Source organism: Anguilla rostrata, chromosome 6 (assembly GCF_018555375.3).
Source record: "Anguilla rostrata isolate EN2019 chromosome 6, ASM1855537v3, whole genome shotgun sequence".
Lineage (NCBI taxonomy): Eukaryota > Metazoa > Chordata > Actinopteri > Anguilliformes > Anguillidae > Anguilla > Anguilla rostrata.
This window is the reverse complement of record NC_057938.1, coordinates 10,107,657-10,127,100: the sequence shown is the minus strand read 5'-3', so window position 1 is coordinate 10,127,100 and position 19,444 is coordinate 10,107,657. Positions and strand designations below refer to the sequence as shown.

Below are 19,444 nucleotides of genomic sequence, written 5' to 3'. Positions count from 1 at the left end.
CCGAGCGTTTTCCGTCTGAAACCTGCACACATACTCACGGTGGCAAACAGTCAGAGCTGGAGTGGAATAGCCCCGCCTTTTTTTCTTTCTTTTTTTCTTTTTGCCTCACCGGACCTAATTTGCGAATGTTCAACAAGAAAATGTGTTGTATTGTAATGAAACCTCTGTGCTCCCTTTGGCTGAACCCTCCTCACGCACGCTCTCACAGAAGCGCGCGCACGCAGGATTTCTTTCTCCCGCTCAGGCTTTCCAACAGCAAGGCCTTCATTTGTTCAGTTGCCTTCACACTGTTTCGGGAGTTAATGACCAGTCGTATAAAGGACTGCTTTAAGGGGGTTGTCAGTAGGTCGCCCCCCAGCCACAGGAGGTTCTGAGCGAGTCTGCTGAGGTGGCTGTTCATCATCGGCAGGGCAGCGCTTCGAGAAAACGGGGAATTTAATAGGTTGTAAAGTTGTCATGTGGTGTCAAGATCTCACCTGGGTCCACTTAAAGTTCTGCCAGTTCTCATCGCCTCAAGTTTTCTGCTAGGTAGTGTGCCATTTTAGGGAGTGGGGGGAAAAAAGTTGGTAAGCTAAGTGCATGGTAGGTTTTGGTTCTTTGGTTCTTTAATGCCTATAATATTAGACTTGCCAACAGTTTAATGTTACAGGCACTAATTAATGCTAAGGCGGACTGCAGGCTGGACACATTACCTCCAAAGTCAGAGTTCCCTGAACTTTACCCCTTCAGAAACAAAACATTTTGGCCTAAAGGAGGATCTACTGTAATGTGTGAATACCAGACTATATACCTCAATATCAAATTTTCAAATTTACCTCACTACTTCATGTATTGACAATATGTATTTGTACTATGTAGTAATTATATCCATAGAAAATGAGTGTGTGAATTCAGGTGAATGTGTACAGTACAGTATGTGTAGCAGCCCTTATTTCACAGAAGCCACTGTGTGCTGGGTGAAATCCGCCATTTTGTTTTGAGCATTTCATATTTGCATGTAAAGTGGGAATGTTTGATCACACACACAGTCTTTACAAACCAAAGTGCTGGGAGCCACTAAATGAACATTGATGGGAATTTGGAGGTGATGAAAATGCCCAGTAACGTTTCTTTTTTGCTGAGCGTGTGTCCCAGGACTTTGAGTGCGGGGCTGGTCACTGCAGGTACTGACAAGGTTCGTATTGTACGGTCAGTGCCCCTCCCCTTCTCTCTCTTTCCTTTCTTTTTCAGCCCCTTTCTATCCCTCCCTCCCTCTCCTTCTCCCGCCCTCTCCACTTCACCCTTTCCAGGACGGTCTTCACGGACGTGCCCGTCGAAAGCAGAGGAGATTCCATCCAGGCTCCACACAGCAAACATGGCTCCCAGCAGTGTTCTCGGTCTCTTCATACTGGCCCTCCTGAGCCTGCGTTTGGACCCCATTCATTCAGGTAGGGCTGTTATTTGTTCATGCGTGAGGAGAGATATTGGTGGATGTGCGGTGTCGCTCTTGCAAAGTACCAACTACTTCCCTCTCAATTTTTCAATAGGGCCTTCTTTGAAAATCGGATAATGATTTGATGTGTGGAAAATTAGATCAAAATCTTTCTAGATGGGTTTTGGATTTTTTGTAAAAAGTAATTTGTTTTCCTATCCCAAATCTTTAAGCTTTAGGTCATTCTTGTTTTTTGTTTGTTGTCAGAATTTTAAAATGTGCTTCATAATTCTGCTGTACTGGTAGCCATTTGTATTATAAGGACTTCAAGGTTGCAGCTGATTTTGGTTGCTGGACGCTACTGTATTACTGCACTGCATGCAGTTGTGTGCTCACAAGTTTGAATTGTGAAGACCGTCTCTTGACCGTAGATGAGGGGGCCATTCAGTCGCTGTCGTAGTTCAGGACTAGAAAGAGTAGAAACTATCTAATGTGAATACTTTAGATGAATCCCCTGTGGACTGGCTGTTCTCTGCCTAGCGTAAAATTATGTTGTAATCTGAAAGTCCTTATATTACTGTATCTCATGACAACAACATTCTACATTAGGTGTTCTGGAAAAAGATATAGCCTTTTTTGGAATTATTACGTTGTGTAAATTAAGGTTGTTATCTCATTTTTAGTGAGTGATGTACGGATATATCACTTTACAGTGCTCCCTCAGTGCAACTATTAAGAATCTAATTGGTTAAAAAGGAATACTGGAATTGTGCAGTAGTTAGTCTCAGAGTTGTCACTATTGCCATTGGCCGGTGACAGTTGAGTCAGTCTTTGAATCTAATAGGACAGCAAATAGGACTGGACAGTTATTTTCAAAATGAATTCTGAATAAATGTTCTCATTATTTCAGTGTGAAGAAAAGGCAATTACTTAAAAATGGATGAATGGTGACTCAAGCAAATTTCTTGTGCTCTCCCTTAAATATTGTCGTACCCCAAAATTCTGTTCAGACATCGGGTCTCTGGTTGTGTGCCCACACTACTAGAACACAGTTTCCTGACAGCATTGTGATGTCATAGCAATGTTACAGAGACGCTTAGTGGACGTTGTTCACCAGGCAGACAGGCTGCTTGTGGTGTCATTTTTATGTGGTAACTAAAAACCATAAACTCGAACTACCATCAACAAAATGGAGGTTCTTTGTGATATTATGAATAAAATGGTTGACAGTGTTTTAGCTAGACATGAAGCAAGCTGGTGGGAAGAGACTCCACCAATCTCCTGCTTGGGAGTGAAACCGTTCAAATATTTACTGTGGCCAATATGTGTCAGCTACTGGAGCAACAGGAGCCAACAGTATGAGCTGGAATGAATGTTCAGACCGGCTCAGTTAAGTTTTTCCCCAGCAGCATGCCAAAATCTAGTTTCTTTGTTCCAGACAATGATATATTTGTTCACTTGTTCATTTACGTGCGTATACACGTTTTTACATTTGTACACGCAATGTATGTATAAGTGGGCCACCTATGTATGCTTGCATACAATCATACGCACGTTTCCCACTCATAGAGACGAAATGGCTTGTATGTTTGCTCCTTGCTTCGACCTTGGGTTAATGCGGAGGTGGGGCACAGTGTGCCAGGGAAGGGTAGACAGGGCATTTGCCAGCCTCATAGTAGTGACAACTAGTCTGGAATTTCCCCCCCCCCCACCCAGTAGGGTGAGCTGAGGACATGGGACACCTCATCGGTGAGTGTCACTACGGTGATGGACTGGCTTCTGACATGTGGGGCTTGCCCCCCTGAGCTCTGAGTCGCTCAGATCCTAGCCAATGACACGCCAACAACATCCTTTCATCGGCTCTCTGTCCATCCATCCCCGTATCTGTCCAAATGGCTCTTTCTAGGGCCTTTCGTATTGTTATGAGGAAAAGCAGATTAATGGGTCTGGTTCATTGCACTGGTTTTGAAGCAATTTGAAACTGTGCCTAGTTGGTAGTGTGTCTCTGTTCTTGTGATTATTTTGGTGGTTCCTAGTTCTGTTGTCAAGGTTTCTCTGTGGATGGTCAGACCCTCTGGCTTTCAGACACCATGTAGGGTAGGATGATTTTGTTTATTTTATTTACTTGCTTACTTTTTTTTTTCTTTTCTGAAACAACACAAGCTATTCTGTATCTACAGTACATGTAATATTGTTACTTAAAAATGATTACCACTTGCAGAATAGGCCATTTGTAGTGAACCAGTCATGTATATTTATTGGTGGTAGGAAAGTAAAAAAAATAATGTTGAATTAAAGAATAATGTGAATAAAAAATATGTATGAGCAAGCTTCGATGTGTGTAGGAAAATCACAGTTGGGACGGAGTGTGGCACAGTGGGTAAGGAACTGCGCTTGTAACCGAAAGGTCGCAGGTTCGATTCCCGGGTAAGGACACTGCCGTTGTACCCTTGAGCAAGGTACTTAACCTGCATTGCTTCAGTATATATCCAGCTGTATAAATGGATACAATGTAAAGTGCTATGTACAAAAGTTGTGTAAGTCGCTCTGGATAAGAGCGTCTGCTAAATGCCTGTAATGTAATGTAATGGAATGAAATCGGCAGGGGTGGGTAGTGATCTGTCTAAGAGCCGTTACTCGGAAATAGCCAACGAGAAGCAGAAAAAGCTGGTGGCAACAGGAAACAGGAACGCTTGTTTGCGCAAGGCTGCCACAGTAACACTCAGATTTCCACAGATTTTCATCCTTTCATAAGCGAGCGCGTCGGGGCACACCGCCCCCTCTGGCACAAGCGCCCTTTTGTGCCCGTCCAGTGAAGGCTGCATTGATAGGGTGGCTGGCCAGGGGTGGGGGGGCAGGGGGGAGAAACTCGGGCAACATACCTGCAGCCTCTTCCAACACAGGAAGCCTGCACAGCAGAGTAAACATGTTATTAATAAAAATACTCCGCTGGTCAGTGAGTCAGACTGGCTGCAAACATTGGGCCCGGTTTGATTTTAAGCAGGCTTTGGAGGGATGCGAAAAACGGTAGAAGGCAAAATGGCTGTAGTCGCCTGTAGTCGTCAGTGTCAGAGGCCGTCCTCAGGTAGCTTTCCTCAGGCTGCCAGACAATAAATTATGGATTTTCATTTCATATCTTATTTGCATATTTCAAAATGTGTGGTCACTCACTAAAGCTGTATCAATATTTTGTATAATGTAGCATATATAGTCGAATATATGAATATAGCTGCTTGTGTATGTGTGTATAAAGCCCTCCGCACATACACGCGCACACAAACACACACAATGTTTACATGCATCAGCTCCAGAACCGTTAAACCTGGGACAGAGAGAGAGTGCTGTGAAGGTTACCTGTGGTCTGCACCAAATGGTTCTCTACAAAGACCTCTTTCATCAGCGGCTCCCGTGCTTCCTTGGAGGGCGGGAACTTTGCACGGCTTCGCACTGCATCATCAAAGTGCTTGACCAATGCTTGTACAAGTTGCGGCTACATTTCAAATAAAGCTGGCCTGAATCTCTCCAACTACTACTACTACTACTACTACCTGCCAATTGGCACACTACACACTATTGAGATTTGTTCACAGCAAACCACAGCAAAGTAGTCATTTCTTGAAAGCTTTGGAAGCCCCTCCCCCTTCCTTGATGGTTTCCAAGCCAACCCTGAAGCCACAGGATGGTTCTTAGTTTGTTACTGAATTCAAAACCCATTCATTCCAGTCCCCCTCTTTTGTCTTGGTTTGTGCATTTCATTTTATGTGTTTCAGTTTGAGTTAATGCTACATTCTTTGGTAGAATTAACCAGAGCCCTGAACCATTTATCTATCAGTTGGCCTGACAGCATTTCATGATGTGCAGACTTAGTAAAAGGAAATGACTCTCTTAATAAGGGTATCAATCCATTGATGCTTTTGAATAGAAACAGTGGCAGATGCTGCACCCACCCCACACAAGGATAGCCAGGACACGTCGTCGGGGGGTGACGCATTTGATGTCACTACGAAGGACCCCTTCCACGACCTCACGGACAACGCCTTCACCTTTGAGTACGAGGACAACACCCGTTTCCAGCCACTGGATGAGGACAACGGTAAGGGTGTGGCTGTTTTTGTGCTTGTTATCAGACCGCATTCTCACTCACCAGTAGTTACTTTACTCAATAAATAGATGAAGATAACGCCCACCCCCTGAATCTGCAATCCATGTTGAATTGCACTATGTTGATTTGCACTATTTGGATGGTCATGTTGTATGTGGGTGATGTATATTGTATATGTATATATGTTTGGGTATATTGTAAGTCTTGCACCAAATGAGGTGCCTTCTACACTTGTATTGATGTATGTTCTTTGCTGAACTACCAAGTTAAATTGCTGTGTAGTCCATACATTTGGTGAATAGTGATTCTGAACAAATCCATGGAAGTGTAAAGTCACTTAAGAGGCGTTTCGCAGTCAGTTCAGCCTGTATGTTCAGTGGCATAGAGGATATGGCCGGAATGTGGAATTCTGCAGGAGGAACATCACACTGCTCTTCCACCGGAATGTCAGTCAGCTCACACTTAGTCGATGGGAGCTGAAATCGCTGTCTCAGGAATCATTGAAGAGTGTTGCATACATCATTGATTGGGTTGAAATCTTGTGACTTATCAGCCCGTGACATCAGTGTATCAGTGTCATGCTGCTCAAACCACAGGGTAACTACTTGTGCTCTGTGGACGGGGGAAGTGACATTTAATTAAACACTGGTAGTGACCTTGTGTTGCATGTGTGAGTGATCCCAATCGTGCAAGGAAGAAGCGCCCCGCACTGTTGCCGGACCTGCGGATCCCCTCACTCTTAGAGCACCGTGGTGGATTCATTTTATCGTTCACAACCTGTATTTTTAGCAAACACTTAAAATGCATTTATCCAAGCGATAGATATTTTGTTCCTGACCCGTACAACTTGCCTGCAGTCGTTTAGCGTTCCTAATGTGTTTATGTGTGTGATCTCTGCAGAAGTGCTGGGTCCGGGCGCCATCACCGCCATCGTCATCGCCGTGTTCCTGGGGGCATCGGTGCTTCTTGCACTCATAGTTATCATGCTCAGGAAGTTCTCAAGTGCCTAAAAGTCCCTCCCCCCATCACTGCCCCAGGAACTTCCACCCTTTTAGACCCTCGGTCTTCTACTCCTTTACACACACACACACACGCAAACGCAAACACATACATACATGCACACACACGTATACACACATGCACACACACGTATACACACATGCATGCTCACGCACACACACGGACACACACAAACATGCACACACACACACAGATCACTAGGGAATGAACATAAATAAGACCCCACTTGGCCCTTCTTTTTGAAAAACATTTAGAAATGAGCCGGGGTGGCCTGTACAGAGGCAGAAGAGGAGTCATTGGATGGGGTCGCTGGGTCAGGACCACACCTGCTGGGACACGGGAGCGTGCGTCCCTGCGACAGCCCCTGGGACTTGTGACACCCGGTGACGATAGTGGGAGGAGTCCTCATGAGCATGCTCTCTCAGTGGGGCACTGTTCTTCCATGGCCAAGTAGGCCCATGTCTCACAAATGAGACATTAGGGGGCATCACATGGTCAGATTTAGCTACACTTAGTTTTATGCGTGTTAACTCATTGCAACCTGCAGCTGAAGTGGACATGTGTACGTGCAGAAATGTCTCAATTTGGAGTCCCAAAGTTATTTTGCATGCCGGCCTTTATTTTTGTGTTATTGAAAAGTAGCTGAGCATGCGTGTGTGTGCTTGTGCATGTGTATCGGTGGGTGAGTGGGTATGTGTGTGTCTTGAGTGCGTGTGATTTTTGTTAGCCTCAGCATTTTGTACTTTCCTTTCATAAATTGTGCCAGTGTACTAGGTTTGATTTTGGATGAAATGTGAAACGTCAGCACAGTCTTCATTTACCTGGTTGGTACCCATGAAAATATTCAGTCCTCTTAAGATTTTTGAGCACGCCTGAGATATTTCAGTTGCAGTGTTAAATCCTGTACTTACAGTAAGGTAAGATTCTAAGTGTCAAGTCTTTATTGCACAATCATGTCTCTCATTATCTTAATATTACTTAAGTTCAATGTTTGCAGTAGTGAATGTGTTCATACCCATTACGTCCAAGAAGAGGCTTTATAAAAATATTTTAAACAAATGATTAATATGCATATTGTTAAATAGATATTTTCTTTGAGGAAATTGTAGTTAAACACAAAATTATGTTTTTCAGTATGGTTAAATAAATATATTAAGACTCAGAAATAATTGTTTAGAAATGCTTGGCTTGGGGTCGTTCTTCAGTATTTCTGTGCTAGGAAGCTATTTTATATAAATGTAAAGTGTTTTATAACATGATAAGCTTAGGGGTGCTTGATGGTTATCTCTATTAATGCTTAAGTATTGCTGAATTACTTTATTATTAATAGTATTAATAGAGTACAGTGTTTTCTTTAGTGAAGTAGAAATTCAAACATTTTATAACATTTGCTAATACTTTGATTTTATAATAAATGTGTTACTGATAGTAAATTGTCAAATAATTTTACTGATATACTATGGTATACTATGTAAAAAATACTGTTCGGTGAAATTATCATCAAATTTTCATAACTTAAATACAAGTTGATTATTATAAGGTCAGCAGGAATCTACCCTTCCTATCTTGTCTTTTTATGTGCTGTATGTTTCGCTAAATGTAATGAGTTTAAGTTGTATCTGTGTATTTGTATGCGCATGCGTGCCTGTGTGTATATGTGGGCAAATGTGTTTGCCTTTGATATAAATCTGTACCTCCTACCTGTGAGCTGGTAACTCACTACAGTTTCACAACAGAGTACAGTTTTACTGTACTCTAGCTACATTGTCTTTATAACCGTGTGAATTGAGTCATGTTACTTTTCCATCGGCAATAAATAACTTTTCAACTAAACTAAATACCAGTGAGAAAGTCAGCAAAATATCATTTGCCACTCAGAACATGTTAATAATGTGTAAGTGTGTGCACCACTAAAATGAAAAGGGACGGCATGTGTACAATTTGTCCTTCCATTTTTGTTTTGCCGTGACTTTGATATGGATAGTTAATGCCCTGTTCATTCATGGATTTCTAATAAACTGCACAGAAGTTAAACTTCTTCCCCCAAACCCTGTGGATAGATGTGGTTGTCCCTACCAGAGAAACAAGGGACCTGTGGTGTAGAGCTGGAAGATTGCACTTTAGAGAATCGTGTCATTTTTTCACTTATATGTAGCACGTATTGTGTATTTAATTAGAAACATATTTAAGTGGTATTTGTTTTTATGTACCTTGTAGCTGATCCACGTGAACAAAAAAATACTCTGGACATACAACAGAACATCCCGAGGCGATTTGTGTTTTGTGGAAATCTATGCAGGGTGACTAGCATACAGACGGTCTCAAGAAAGATAATGACCCCAAAACCACAATACTGCCCACCCTCCCCCATTTTTATACTGTCGTGTATGACTGATTACAGTATGGAAGCTTAAGTTCGGCATTGCATACAGTATGTGCAGTGTACACTGCAGTACAAATGGTGCTTGGTTTTAAAGGAACAGCGCCCTGTGATGACATGAAGCTATCCCAGACAACGGTCTAACTGTAGCTCTCACGTATGCAAGTGGCAGCAGTTGATCTAAAAGTAGTCAGTAAATAGAAAACCATGCCTGCAGAGAGAGGATGTGGTGTAGTCTGACAGACAGTCTGACAGATTGGCTGTTTTCCAAAAGCAGTGGTTGACGAGAGCATTTACTAGGTCCTGGTTCTTTCAAGTCCAACCCCGTGACATTTCAAGATTTCCCCCAAAACATTTTTCATTGGCCTATGTTTTAGATTAGATCTTTTGTCTTATTTGCATATTTGATTTGCAACTTCCACCACAATTTCATACATTTAAAACTACATTAAATACAAAATTGCATGATGTTATAACTACTGCAAGAACACAAACTGCCATTTATTTCTGCTAAAACTGCAAGAGAAACATACTCAGGTCTACATTTGTAATTAATTATAGTTTCAGTTTCAGAAAAATCATTTAAATCGTTCAAAAAACTCACAAACTCTGTAAATACGTACATATGAATACATGTGCATAAATATGTGCTAAGACCACACAGTGCAACTACAAATTGGTACATGCTGTAAATGATTCCACACAATTAGATTCTTGAAATACAAACATAATATACACTGTCCTATTGCATATCTGTTCAATTGAAAAAGCCCTGAGATTCCTAGTAAATTGCTAGCATGTGCTATTCTGTAGTTGTAATTTTCTCACAAATTCTAATCTGCCCCTCTGCTTAGCTAGATGACCAAACTGATAATAATAATGATAATGTGATAATTTTGTTTAAAAATAATAATGACACCATAATTGCTAGGGAACATTAAGAAACTGCAAAGATTTCATGATTGGAACATAATGGGATGTAAATGAGATCATGGTTTTTAGCTATCAGGAGCCTTTAAATTGTTCAGTTCAGTTTGTATTTTTTAAAATCCATTAAAATGTTCCCTAAAAGTGCTTGCCCCTGTACCCTTTGGTCAGTACTGATGTTGACAGCTGAATAGTAATTAGAGGAAGCAGTGTCTGCATCATGTGACAGTATGGTTGGTAGCACATCACTTCCACTACCCCATTTCAACACTGTGCTTCCAGCTTGCTCATGTTCTCAATATTTACCTTTTTTTTCCATTTTGCTTTGGTGTTGCATTCAAATATCATTATTCAGTTATTTGCCATCATGGAATTAAAACAGTGCATCACTCCAGTGTATTGTCCTCTGTGAGTGAGAGTACTGTTAATATATTAAGCATGTAATGTGCTCACAAGAAGATATACAATGGCTTGGAATGCATCCTGTCTTATAGATGACTTCTGGTAGGAGAGAAGATTTTAGATGGGCAGGTCCCAAACAAGGTATGGTGAATTTATCATTATCATCACATACCATTGTAGAGGAGTAAAAACTTTTATTCAACCACATGTATTATTGTAATTATTAAAAATAATATTTTACCATTATAACAGTAAGTACATTTATATTATTTTTATGTCTATACTATTATCTTTCACAGGTTTTGAATTACTACAGTGGGATATTAATCTTATGCTGGCTATAAACAGTGTAGTGTTGTTCATTATTCACTTGTTCTTGTGGTAACTTGTCTTCAAAGGATAGAGACCTAGCACAAATTGTATTGAAAAAAAAAAATTTTTGTTTTGATATTTCCTGAAAAGCATTAAATATGCAACAAATTCATTTAACATAACTTTATTCCTTTGGTAGACATAAATCCTGAACTGTACCCAAGTTTTTATGACACTTCCGTAAGAAAAACAGTCAAAGCATGTTAAATCAAAGCATGTTAAATGAGTCTGTATTTTTCTGTGACTTGGTTTCAATATGTTGTGTAACCTCCATTTTCAACTGACTGACGTGGTATCAGCATGATTAGATTTATCTGTGGTAAGTCATGTATTTCTCGGTAATGAGTACATTCAAACTCTGCATGTCTGCAAAGCCCTATTGTAGTTCCCCTCAACGCTTGCCCGTCCACAGCAATCCAGAGACATTCTGCATTCTGCATTAAAATTCACAGAAATATGTCATGTTTGAGTTTGTCCCCTGCAGAGGTTAACTTCTCGTCACTTTTGTTAACTTCTTTTCACTTAGAAAATCTACAAAGCATGCAATTTGACTAGGGGTGCCCAAACATTTGCATAATGCTATACATCCACCCGTCAATATAATTCTTGTTAGGAAGCAACGGGTTCCTGTAGTATTTTGTAGTTCCTGTAGTATGTCGTACTGTGTAGCCTTACTTAAATAATTGATGGGTAATTTGTGGAAAGGACACAACCTTAGCTGTGCTTATGTTTTCTGACCTCAAATGTCTTGTTAAGTTGGTGGTTTTTTTAAAGGTCAACATTCCCCCACTCATTCAGATTGTTTCTTCAAAACACCCCCTCAAAAATAACAGAAATACAATACAGTAATTACATTGAATTTCAATGCAGTTTTATAAGTATGAAAATGAATATTAAGCAGTGCTGTCAACTCAAAGACTGAAACTTCTCCACCTCCACCCCTGAGCAGTTTCTTCACACCCCCATGGACCGAAATCTTCAACCAGAAATATTTCTGGCACGCAAGCTGTTATCTGATACATAGCATTTTCTTTAAACTGTCCATGTTATTTAAAGTTATAAAATCAATGTGATGCCAGGCTTGATTTGGAGAAATGCTGTGCATGAATGTAGATTTCTTTCTTTAATTCAGCAATAGTGCCATTAATAATAATTAACATAAGAATTGTTTGTATTAAAATAATTGTTTGCTGTCCTCATTCATATTTTAGGCTCCTTACTGTGAATAACTAATACAACTTAACACAAGAGCAATAACAACAAAAACAATTGCAACAAAACGGGAAAAAGCTGAACCTCAAAATCAAGATGTCTTTGAAGACTTCTGTCAGTTCAGAACACAGACAGATGGTGACATCGAAAAGCTTGCGCAAGGAAGTGGTTATAACCATTTGCTCAGTTTTAGCCATTGCACACAGACACATAAGCAAAAGACAAGTGACAACTTTGGTGGAAGCATAGGCAGGTAAGTGCCAAATTAAATTAACTTTCCGCAAGAAAATAGCGTAGGACATGAAACAGCAGTAATTGCAAAATTAAAGTGATTTTAACCACTTAAGTAAATAAGGTCATAATGCTTAGGGCACATTAAATAATGTCTGTTACTAACTATGAATACGGTGCTAAACAATTTATTCTTTTGAAGGTCAGTTGCTTTGGTCAATGAGTTACCTACTTCCTGGCCTCCTGATATTTGTAAACAGATGAAAGCAGACAGTGAAGAAGGAGCACTTTTCACAGATATCTGATTGAGCGCCACGGGAGCATGACTCAAAGGTTGGTGTGTGAGGTGTGAAGAGTGAGGAGGCATGCACAGGCTGTGCTTCTGCATAATGGAACAGAGAAAGATTTGAAAAAAAAAAAACTGAACAGTTTGTGAGTGCTGGCCTGTCATTATATTCCCCATAGAAGTCCATAGAACAAGCAGCAATGTTATTAATGCAGATTCGTGTTATAATCCTTATAATATTAATTACATTAATTAATTGCATTTACTTTCTCTCTCTCCCTCTCTCTCTCTCTATCTATCTATGTAAATACTATGTATATATATATATATATATATATATATATATATATAGTACTGGCCAAAAGTATTAGAAGTATTAGAAATCTGATTTTTTAAATTTAATTTAAAAATGTGTGGACAAATACACCATTCAGTGAACACATTCTGTCTAATGTAGACTCAAGTGGTTTTTCTGTCTAAGGTATTAACAGTGGTTGGTGTCGGGAATTAAATAATTTTTTAGAAGTAATTTTGATTGGTTGAACATCAAAAGTATTACATTAGTTCATTCTTATTCAGTGTACTGACAGCTATTTGTCTTGTATCTGTCTAAATGAAGTTTAGTTTAGTCCTACTACATACTGCCAGGTCAGAAGGTCAGAAGGTATACAACTCAAAATTATAATTTTATGGTGTAATTTAGTAAATTCCAGAAAAGATATGTACACGCACACACACACACACACACACACAGACGTTCATGCTGTTGTCAATGAGATATACACATGCAAACACATGTAGACATTCAACACACAAAGACATACCTGTTCTTTTCAGACCAGCTGCACAAATCATCTCCGCAAAGGAACCTGTATTTTGAAAGACCGCCATTTTCTTGATTTCCTTGAGTCATCCATTTCTTTCTCTTTTTCTCAAACAATCTCAGCTTGCTTTCAGGAGACCAGTTTCAAGTGTTAGTGGCATCTAATGCAATTAGAAAGTTTTAGTTGGGATAATGTTTCCTTTTGAAATGGAACAATTATTTTTCCGCTGTAGGCATTTAAAAAGATTTTTAAAATGTATAATTAGAACATTTTGAATTAGCAAACATTAGTTAAAGGAACTTTTTTAGTATGACAACAGCAATCTCGGTTACTGTCAGAACAGCCCACCTTTATGTTTGCATATAATTCTCATGATTTGTAAAAAAACAAATGTGAAAGTAAAGATACTGCCAGCTTGTCTGTGGTTTAACGCAGTGGTTCACATCCTCTGCTCTGGCACTTCCTTGTGTATGCCTATTTATGTTCCAGCCAGTCTCTTGATCAGTCAATGTACCTGAAAGCACATGTTTATGTTCTTCCTCATTTCAGCACAAATTTTAACTTTTATCTTGCTTGTCATCAATCTGTCTCCAAACTCCAAATATTTTTCACAATTGGCTTTGTTTTAGTGCCAGGTGTCCACACTTATAGAGTTAAGGACTTTGCTCATTTGTGCTGTAGGTCCATCAATTAATCAATTAAAAAATGCAACCTCTTTAAAAAAGGAATAATTATTACAGCACATTACAGAAAATGAAAGCATGACTGGTCTGATTAAAAGCCTTTTAATGAATCTAGAGTTTTCATTGTTTGCTACAGGAACTTCAGTTGTTCCCTAAATGTGGTATTAAGACTGTAATTTATCCCTGATTAGATATTACGTGTACATTTTTAGTCACAATTAACAGCTGCGTGTAATTCAAGAATTATGGTTGGAATGAAAACAAGCATAAACAAGAGGGCTCCAGGACTGGGGTAATTAGATGGCCACAGACCATATTGTTCTGATGCAACAAAGTAATTTACATACAAAGTTTAATTGGTTCTTCTTAAATGAAAGTAAATGTTAAGTAAATGTGAAGAACAAGGCAATGCTAAGTTGAGGCCTTTGTAGTGATTATTATAGACAATACCTTTACAAATGGGCAAAAAAAGATACACAGAGGCTGGTGGTAAATTTTGTCCATGAAGCCGAACTACATTTTGCTTTCCAACCTCATTAAAAACCTATGGGAGTCATTCTTAACAGTAACGTACTTACCACTGTGCACTTTCAGGGCACAACTAAAGGTTTAATTACTGATAGTGTTGGTGTTCAGTTTAGCTTAATAATTATCTGACCTAGGCAAGAATGAGAAATTGATAGGCAGGAATAGTGATGATAAACATGTGAACTGATCGCAGGTATTGTCTCTTACAGCGTCAAGATGAGCAAGTGCAATCTCACAGACATGGACAACATGATGGATTCTCTGCGGCTGGTCATCTACATCCCCATCTTTGTGTTTGGGCTCATCCTGAACACCACCGCCCTGTTGGTCTTCTGCTTCCAGCTCAAGAAGTGGACCGAGTCCACCATCTACATGACCAACCTGGCGCTGATGGACCAGCTGCTCCTCTTCTCCCTGCCATTTCGGATGTCCAATTCCAAATGGGCTGACAACAAGAGGGTCTTCTGCTCCTTTCTGGAGAGCCTGTACTTTGTGAGCATCTACGGCAGCATCTACACCATCACGTGCATCAGCGTTGACCGCTACATAGGCGTCAGTCACCCATTCAAGGCCAAGCAACTGCGCTCCCCGCGGAAGGCCCTGCTCGTGTGCGCCACTATCTGGGCGCTGGTGTTCGGCGCCACCGCGCCCGTCTACGACTTCCACCCCGGCGACGAAGGCAGCTTCCGCTGCTTCCACGGCTTCTCGGACAAGGGCTGGCACCCGGCGCTCATTGGCTGCCTGGAGGTTTTTGGCTTCCTGCTGCCGGCGGCGGTGCTGGTGGCCTGCTCCGCCCGGGTCGTCCGTGTGCTCCGGCGCTCGAGAGAGCGCAGCCCGAAAAACCAGGCCTGCATCCGGATCATCTACAGCGGCCTAGTCGCCTTCCTGGTGCCCTTCACCCCCAGCCACCTAGCCATCCTGCTGCAGTTCTTTGTGCGGCGAGGTACCATCACTGACTGCACACTACAGGCCAACATCACCGTGTTCGTCCAGCTGGCCATGACCCTGGCCAACGTCACCTGCTGTCTGGACGCCCTCTGCTACTATTTTGTCGCCAAGGAAGTCCGCACCTCGAGTATCAGGAGGTCCTTCCGCCAGTGGAGAAGTACAATTAACTCTGGCAGTCTGGCAGGAATGGATCCTCAGAATTGGACTGAGCTGAGTGCCACACAAAGGATTGGGGGGCCAGAGGGCAGGGGGCAGGAAAGCTTAGTGTGTGCGTCACCAAAGACAAACACCCCAACCACAGCCAATGGAAGAGCTGAATTAGTTCGGCCTAATTCGACAAACAGTCCGAGTGTCTCTGGTTAGAAGTTGTACCCTGTGATGTGACAAATGTGGGTGTTCCCTCCTACAAAACATACTGAAGGTATCTGTGCTGTGGCTTTCACAGCAGCAACTTCCTTTTAGCAGTTGGTTGGGGGTTGCACTTTAGAAGGGGAGGATTTAGCGTGACTCAGTGTGGACATCCATCAGTTAAGAACAGTGATGTCATATACTGGAAACAGGAATGTTGATGTTCTGGCTAAACCAATTGCCACTGGTATCACAGCTAGTTTACAATGCAAGAAATCAGGACAAGAATCTTAAGGTTTACGGTTTAAGAATCTCAATCAAAGGTTTAAATTGTAAACAAATCTTCTCTTTGCAAATAAAAATCATATTGCACTGCAATATACAATGCCCATTTGCAAGTGTAAGCCCATCGAATCATTACTAAAGTGCCTATCACTTCAAAAGGCTCACCAACAGGCACCCACACCCAGTTCACCCAGCTGAGCTGCCACAGCTACTGCTTCAGCCCTCTGAGTACTGAATAGCCCTAACAGATTACATAGCCAGGCTCAAATCTGTGCCAAATGCAGCCCAGCTGTGACAGGGAGTCCACTGCAGGAGGACATAACCGACTTACACCCATGACGGGTAGGGTGGTTTCAAATTGGCGGGGCTTCCTTAGGTACCAACTGCCTTAGGTCCTCCCAGTGTTGGGGCAAGGCCCTCACAGGCAAGCAGCTGTCATGAGTAAGAAAAAACATACAGTTAGTGCTATTATGCCTGCCATACTGTATAGATTTTAGTGCTGAAACAGTAACCGCTTTGCATGCAAGTGCATTAATGCTCATGCGACTCAGCTCCAGTGATCCTTGTGTAAATGTGGAGACGCAATTCCAAACGGAGGAGACAGAAAGTGAGAGTCATGAGACTGCTGGGTAGATTATTAATATTTTTATCGTCTTCAATGCCCTCACACAAATCTGAGCATAAACTCTGATCTTTTATCCCTTGCCATAGGCACACACTCTTTTCACTTGAGTACAGTTAGTGATACATAGATCTTCAGTAACAACCACAGATGTTTGCAGATGAACACACCCAGTCTGGTTTTCAAACAGAAAGACGACATGATGTGTGGCTGCTCAGAACTACACACAGAGCCACACGCACCACAGGCTCACTTGCTCACAGGAAGTCAGAAACAAAATGGGTGTACTGTATACTGGCGGTGCTAAACTAAACAGACCTTTCCTCACTTAAAAAAGGAGTGAAATATTCCAATGGTGAAAACTAGAATGGTGAACTCTTTCAATGCAACCTTTATGTAGTTTAATTTGAAGATTCATTTAATCAGTGGGTAGGTGGGTAGTAGGTGGCCCGTTACACCAAAAATTACAATCACTTTCTGGAGCACAGAGACCCATTTTACTTGACTGTGCTACTGTCCAACAGGGGGCACCAATGATATAAGAATCAGTCGCATAATTATCTATAGATCCTAATGGCCAGGCTTCAACTTTCAGGCAGCATGCAAACAATAACCATGGTGATCATGAGTCATCTATTTTTACTGTTTAAAGTTGATTCTGCAAGCTCACTGACCAATACCTAAATATATCTTAATACGCAAATACGATTGTTCAACAAGGAAGAACACAGAAGTCTACGAAAAGATGTTCACCTTGTTTTGATGGTGTTACCCAGAGCCATAGAAAGAGAGAGTCGCGTCAACTCCGTTCACTCCAACGGGCCAATTATTTTACAGCAATGGCAGATCGTGGAGAGTCTGAATAGTTCCAAACATTGGGAGCTAGTAGCAGCAGCGCCGTAGAGTAGCAGTGTTTTTGACTCTGTGATACACTTTTAAAAGGTAAGAAGATAAAATCAACAGCATTTTTGATACTTTCTTATTTGCACATTTGAATCGAATTAACAATGAGTTAAAGCATGTTAGCTCATTATTTTCCGCCAAAGTAGTAGATTTAGCTAACGTTAACAGAACATTATGGTAAGAATTGTTATGGTAATTGTTTGTTATGGCCCTTCTATGTATTTAGGTTGTTATCTGACCCTTTTTTGTCTGCCAAATAAATGTCATAATTTTTCACACATTTTGTAGTGGAAGCATTACTTTAGAAATTAAATTGAATAAGAGTTGGTGAAATAATTTGGAAGTTGGTGAAATGAGGATGATTTTTTGTTGTTGTAGTCAATGAAATCCTTTTATATTGGAGGTCATGAATTGAATAGACTGCTTTTACCTAACCCCTACATAGCGTTTCTTGAATAAGGTACTTTGTAAAAATTAATTGTACTGTACTATAGCAATAGATATGTTCTTGGGGTAGGGATCTTCCTATTAAGGAGTACTTATTACAGCCCATATTGAATCAAATTGAATTTATTTGACAATTAAAACACATATAAAACTGCACTGCAGTTGTTACAGACATTAAAAATCATTGAGGATAAAAAAAAAACAACACAAAGCCGAAAGAGGCTTATTTCCATTGTGGTCCTCCAACACTCAACAAAACAAGACACAAAAAAGGAAAAGGCAAGTACAAACCATAGGGTCTACTACGTACAACAGAATCACAATCCTAACATTAGGGAGCAAAAGGGATAACTACATAGGAACCTTATCGATCAGCCAGGATTTTGTTAACCTTTTAAAACTTCTCAGAGAGGGAGTTGATTTAATTAACATACCCAAACTATTCCACTCCGAAGCTCCTAGGTATGTAAAATAACCTTTTCCAGCAAGACTTTTAAATCATATGTGTACTCCGTTTGGATTTGGATCTGGATCTTATGGCAAATTTGTTGTGACTTTACTTTACTGATTATTCATGCATCATTCAGCATTTTGACAAGTTTCACAAGCAAACATATGTGTATATATATATATATATATATATATATATATATATATATATATATATATATATATATTAATATATATATATATAGATATATATATATATATATATATATATATGAATAAAAAATCATTTTTGCAGTAACCTAGCTCTGAAAAATGTTAATAAGCTGCCTAGCTAGGCTGTCTAATGTCTAGCTATAGTGAGTAACAACAAACAATAACAAACAAAAAAATTTTCCTAATGTATTAGCTGCAAGTTGTTCGTTTCTACCAGCCACCTAGCTAGCTGACCAGATGTAGCCTAAGCCAGACAATGTTTTTGTTGTTGGTTGTTACTCACTAGCTAGATATTAAACAGCCTAGCTAGGCAGCTGACTAAAAATTCTGATCTAGGTTACTGCAAAAATGATTTTTATTCAGACAGGACAATGAATATGAAACACGATATTAAACCCGGTCAACATTTAACGAACACAACTGTCTGTCAAAAATAGGTGACACGCCCACAAACAGCCGACTGTGGGGACGCGGCGACAGGCGGCCGTCGCCGCTTATAGTGTGGCTTAACCGTAACCCTGGGCACCCACCTCACGCGTACCGTAAGCGGCGCGTAACAGGGCGAAGTAGCACGGCGCGGCGCGTAGTGTGTCTACACAGGTTACGTTTGTGTCGCGCAAAGGCTTGCTTAAAGCTCTATATTCCTAGTAGTTCTCACAGTCTGCAGTGGGATTACATCGTGTATTTCACGTTTGTTCACGACTGTTGATTATGGGTTGAGTGAATACTTGGTGAGAGACCTTTTTCGGTTTGTTAATTTGGTAATATTTCGTTAACTCATGTAAATACGTGAGAAAGTAAACGCTTTAAAGAATTACCATAATCTTAAATCGCAACGTAGCCTGCATAA

General features: G+C 40.5%; 2 protein-coding genes across 3 annotated transcripts; both read left to right on the top strand.

Moving 5' to 3' along the window:
- The first annotated feature begins 35 nt into the window (after positions 1-35).
- On the top strand, positions 36-8,567 carry LOC135256481 (uncharacterized). Its single transcript, XM_064338288.1, has 3 exons — positions 36-1,427; positions 5,334-5,504; positions 6,414-8,567. The coding sequence occupies exons 1-3, from the start codon at positions 1,061-1,063 to the stop codon at positions 6,521-6,523; spliced, it is 648 nt and encodes a 215-aa protein (XP_064194358.1). The 5' UTR covers positions 36-1,060; the 3' UTR covers positions 6,524-8,567.
- A 1,422-nt stretch (positions 8,568-9,989) lies between these two features.
- On the top strand, positions 9,990-17,764 carry LOC135256480 (G-protein coupled receptor 55-like). Of its 2 annotated transcripts, XM_064338285.1 has the most exons (4): positions 9,990-10,383; positions 11,826-12,079; positions 12,260-12,390; positions 14,588-17,764. In XM_064338285.1, exons 3-4 carry the CDS (start codon positions 12,380-12,382, stop codon positions 15,687-15,689), a joined length of 1,113 nt encoding a protein of 370 aa, XP_064194355.1. In that variant the 5' UTR covers positions 9,990-10,383; positions 11,826-12,079; positions 12,260-12,379; the 3' UTR covers positions 15,690-17,764. The 2 variants fall into 2 exon arrangements, with proteins under 2 accessions (XP_064194355.1, XP_064194356.1); XM_064338286.1 differs by having other exon boundaries at positions 9,990-12,079; positions 12,318-12,390.
- Positions 17,765-19,444: the final 1,680 nt, after the last annotated feature.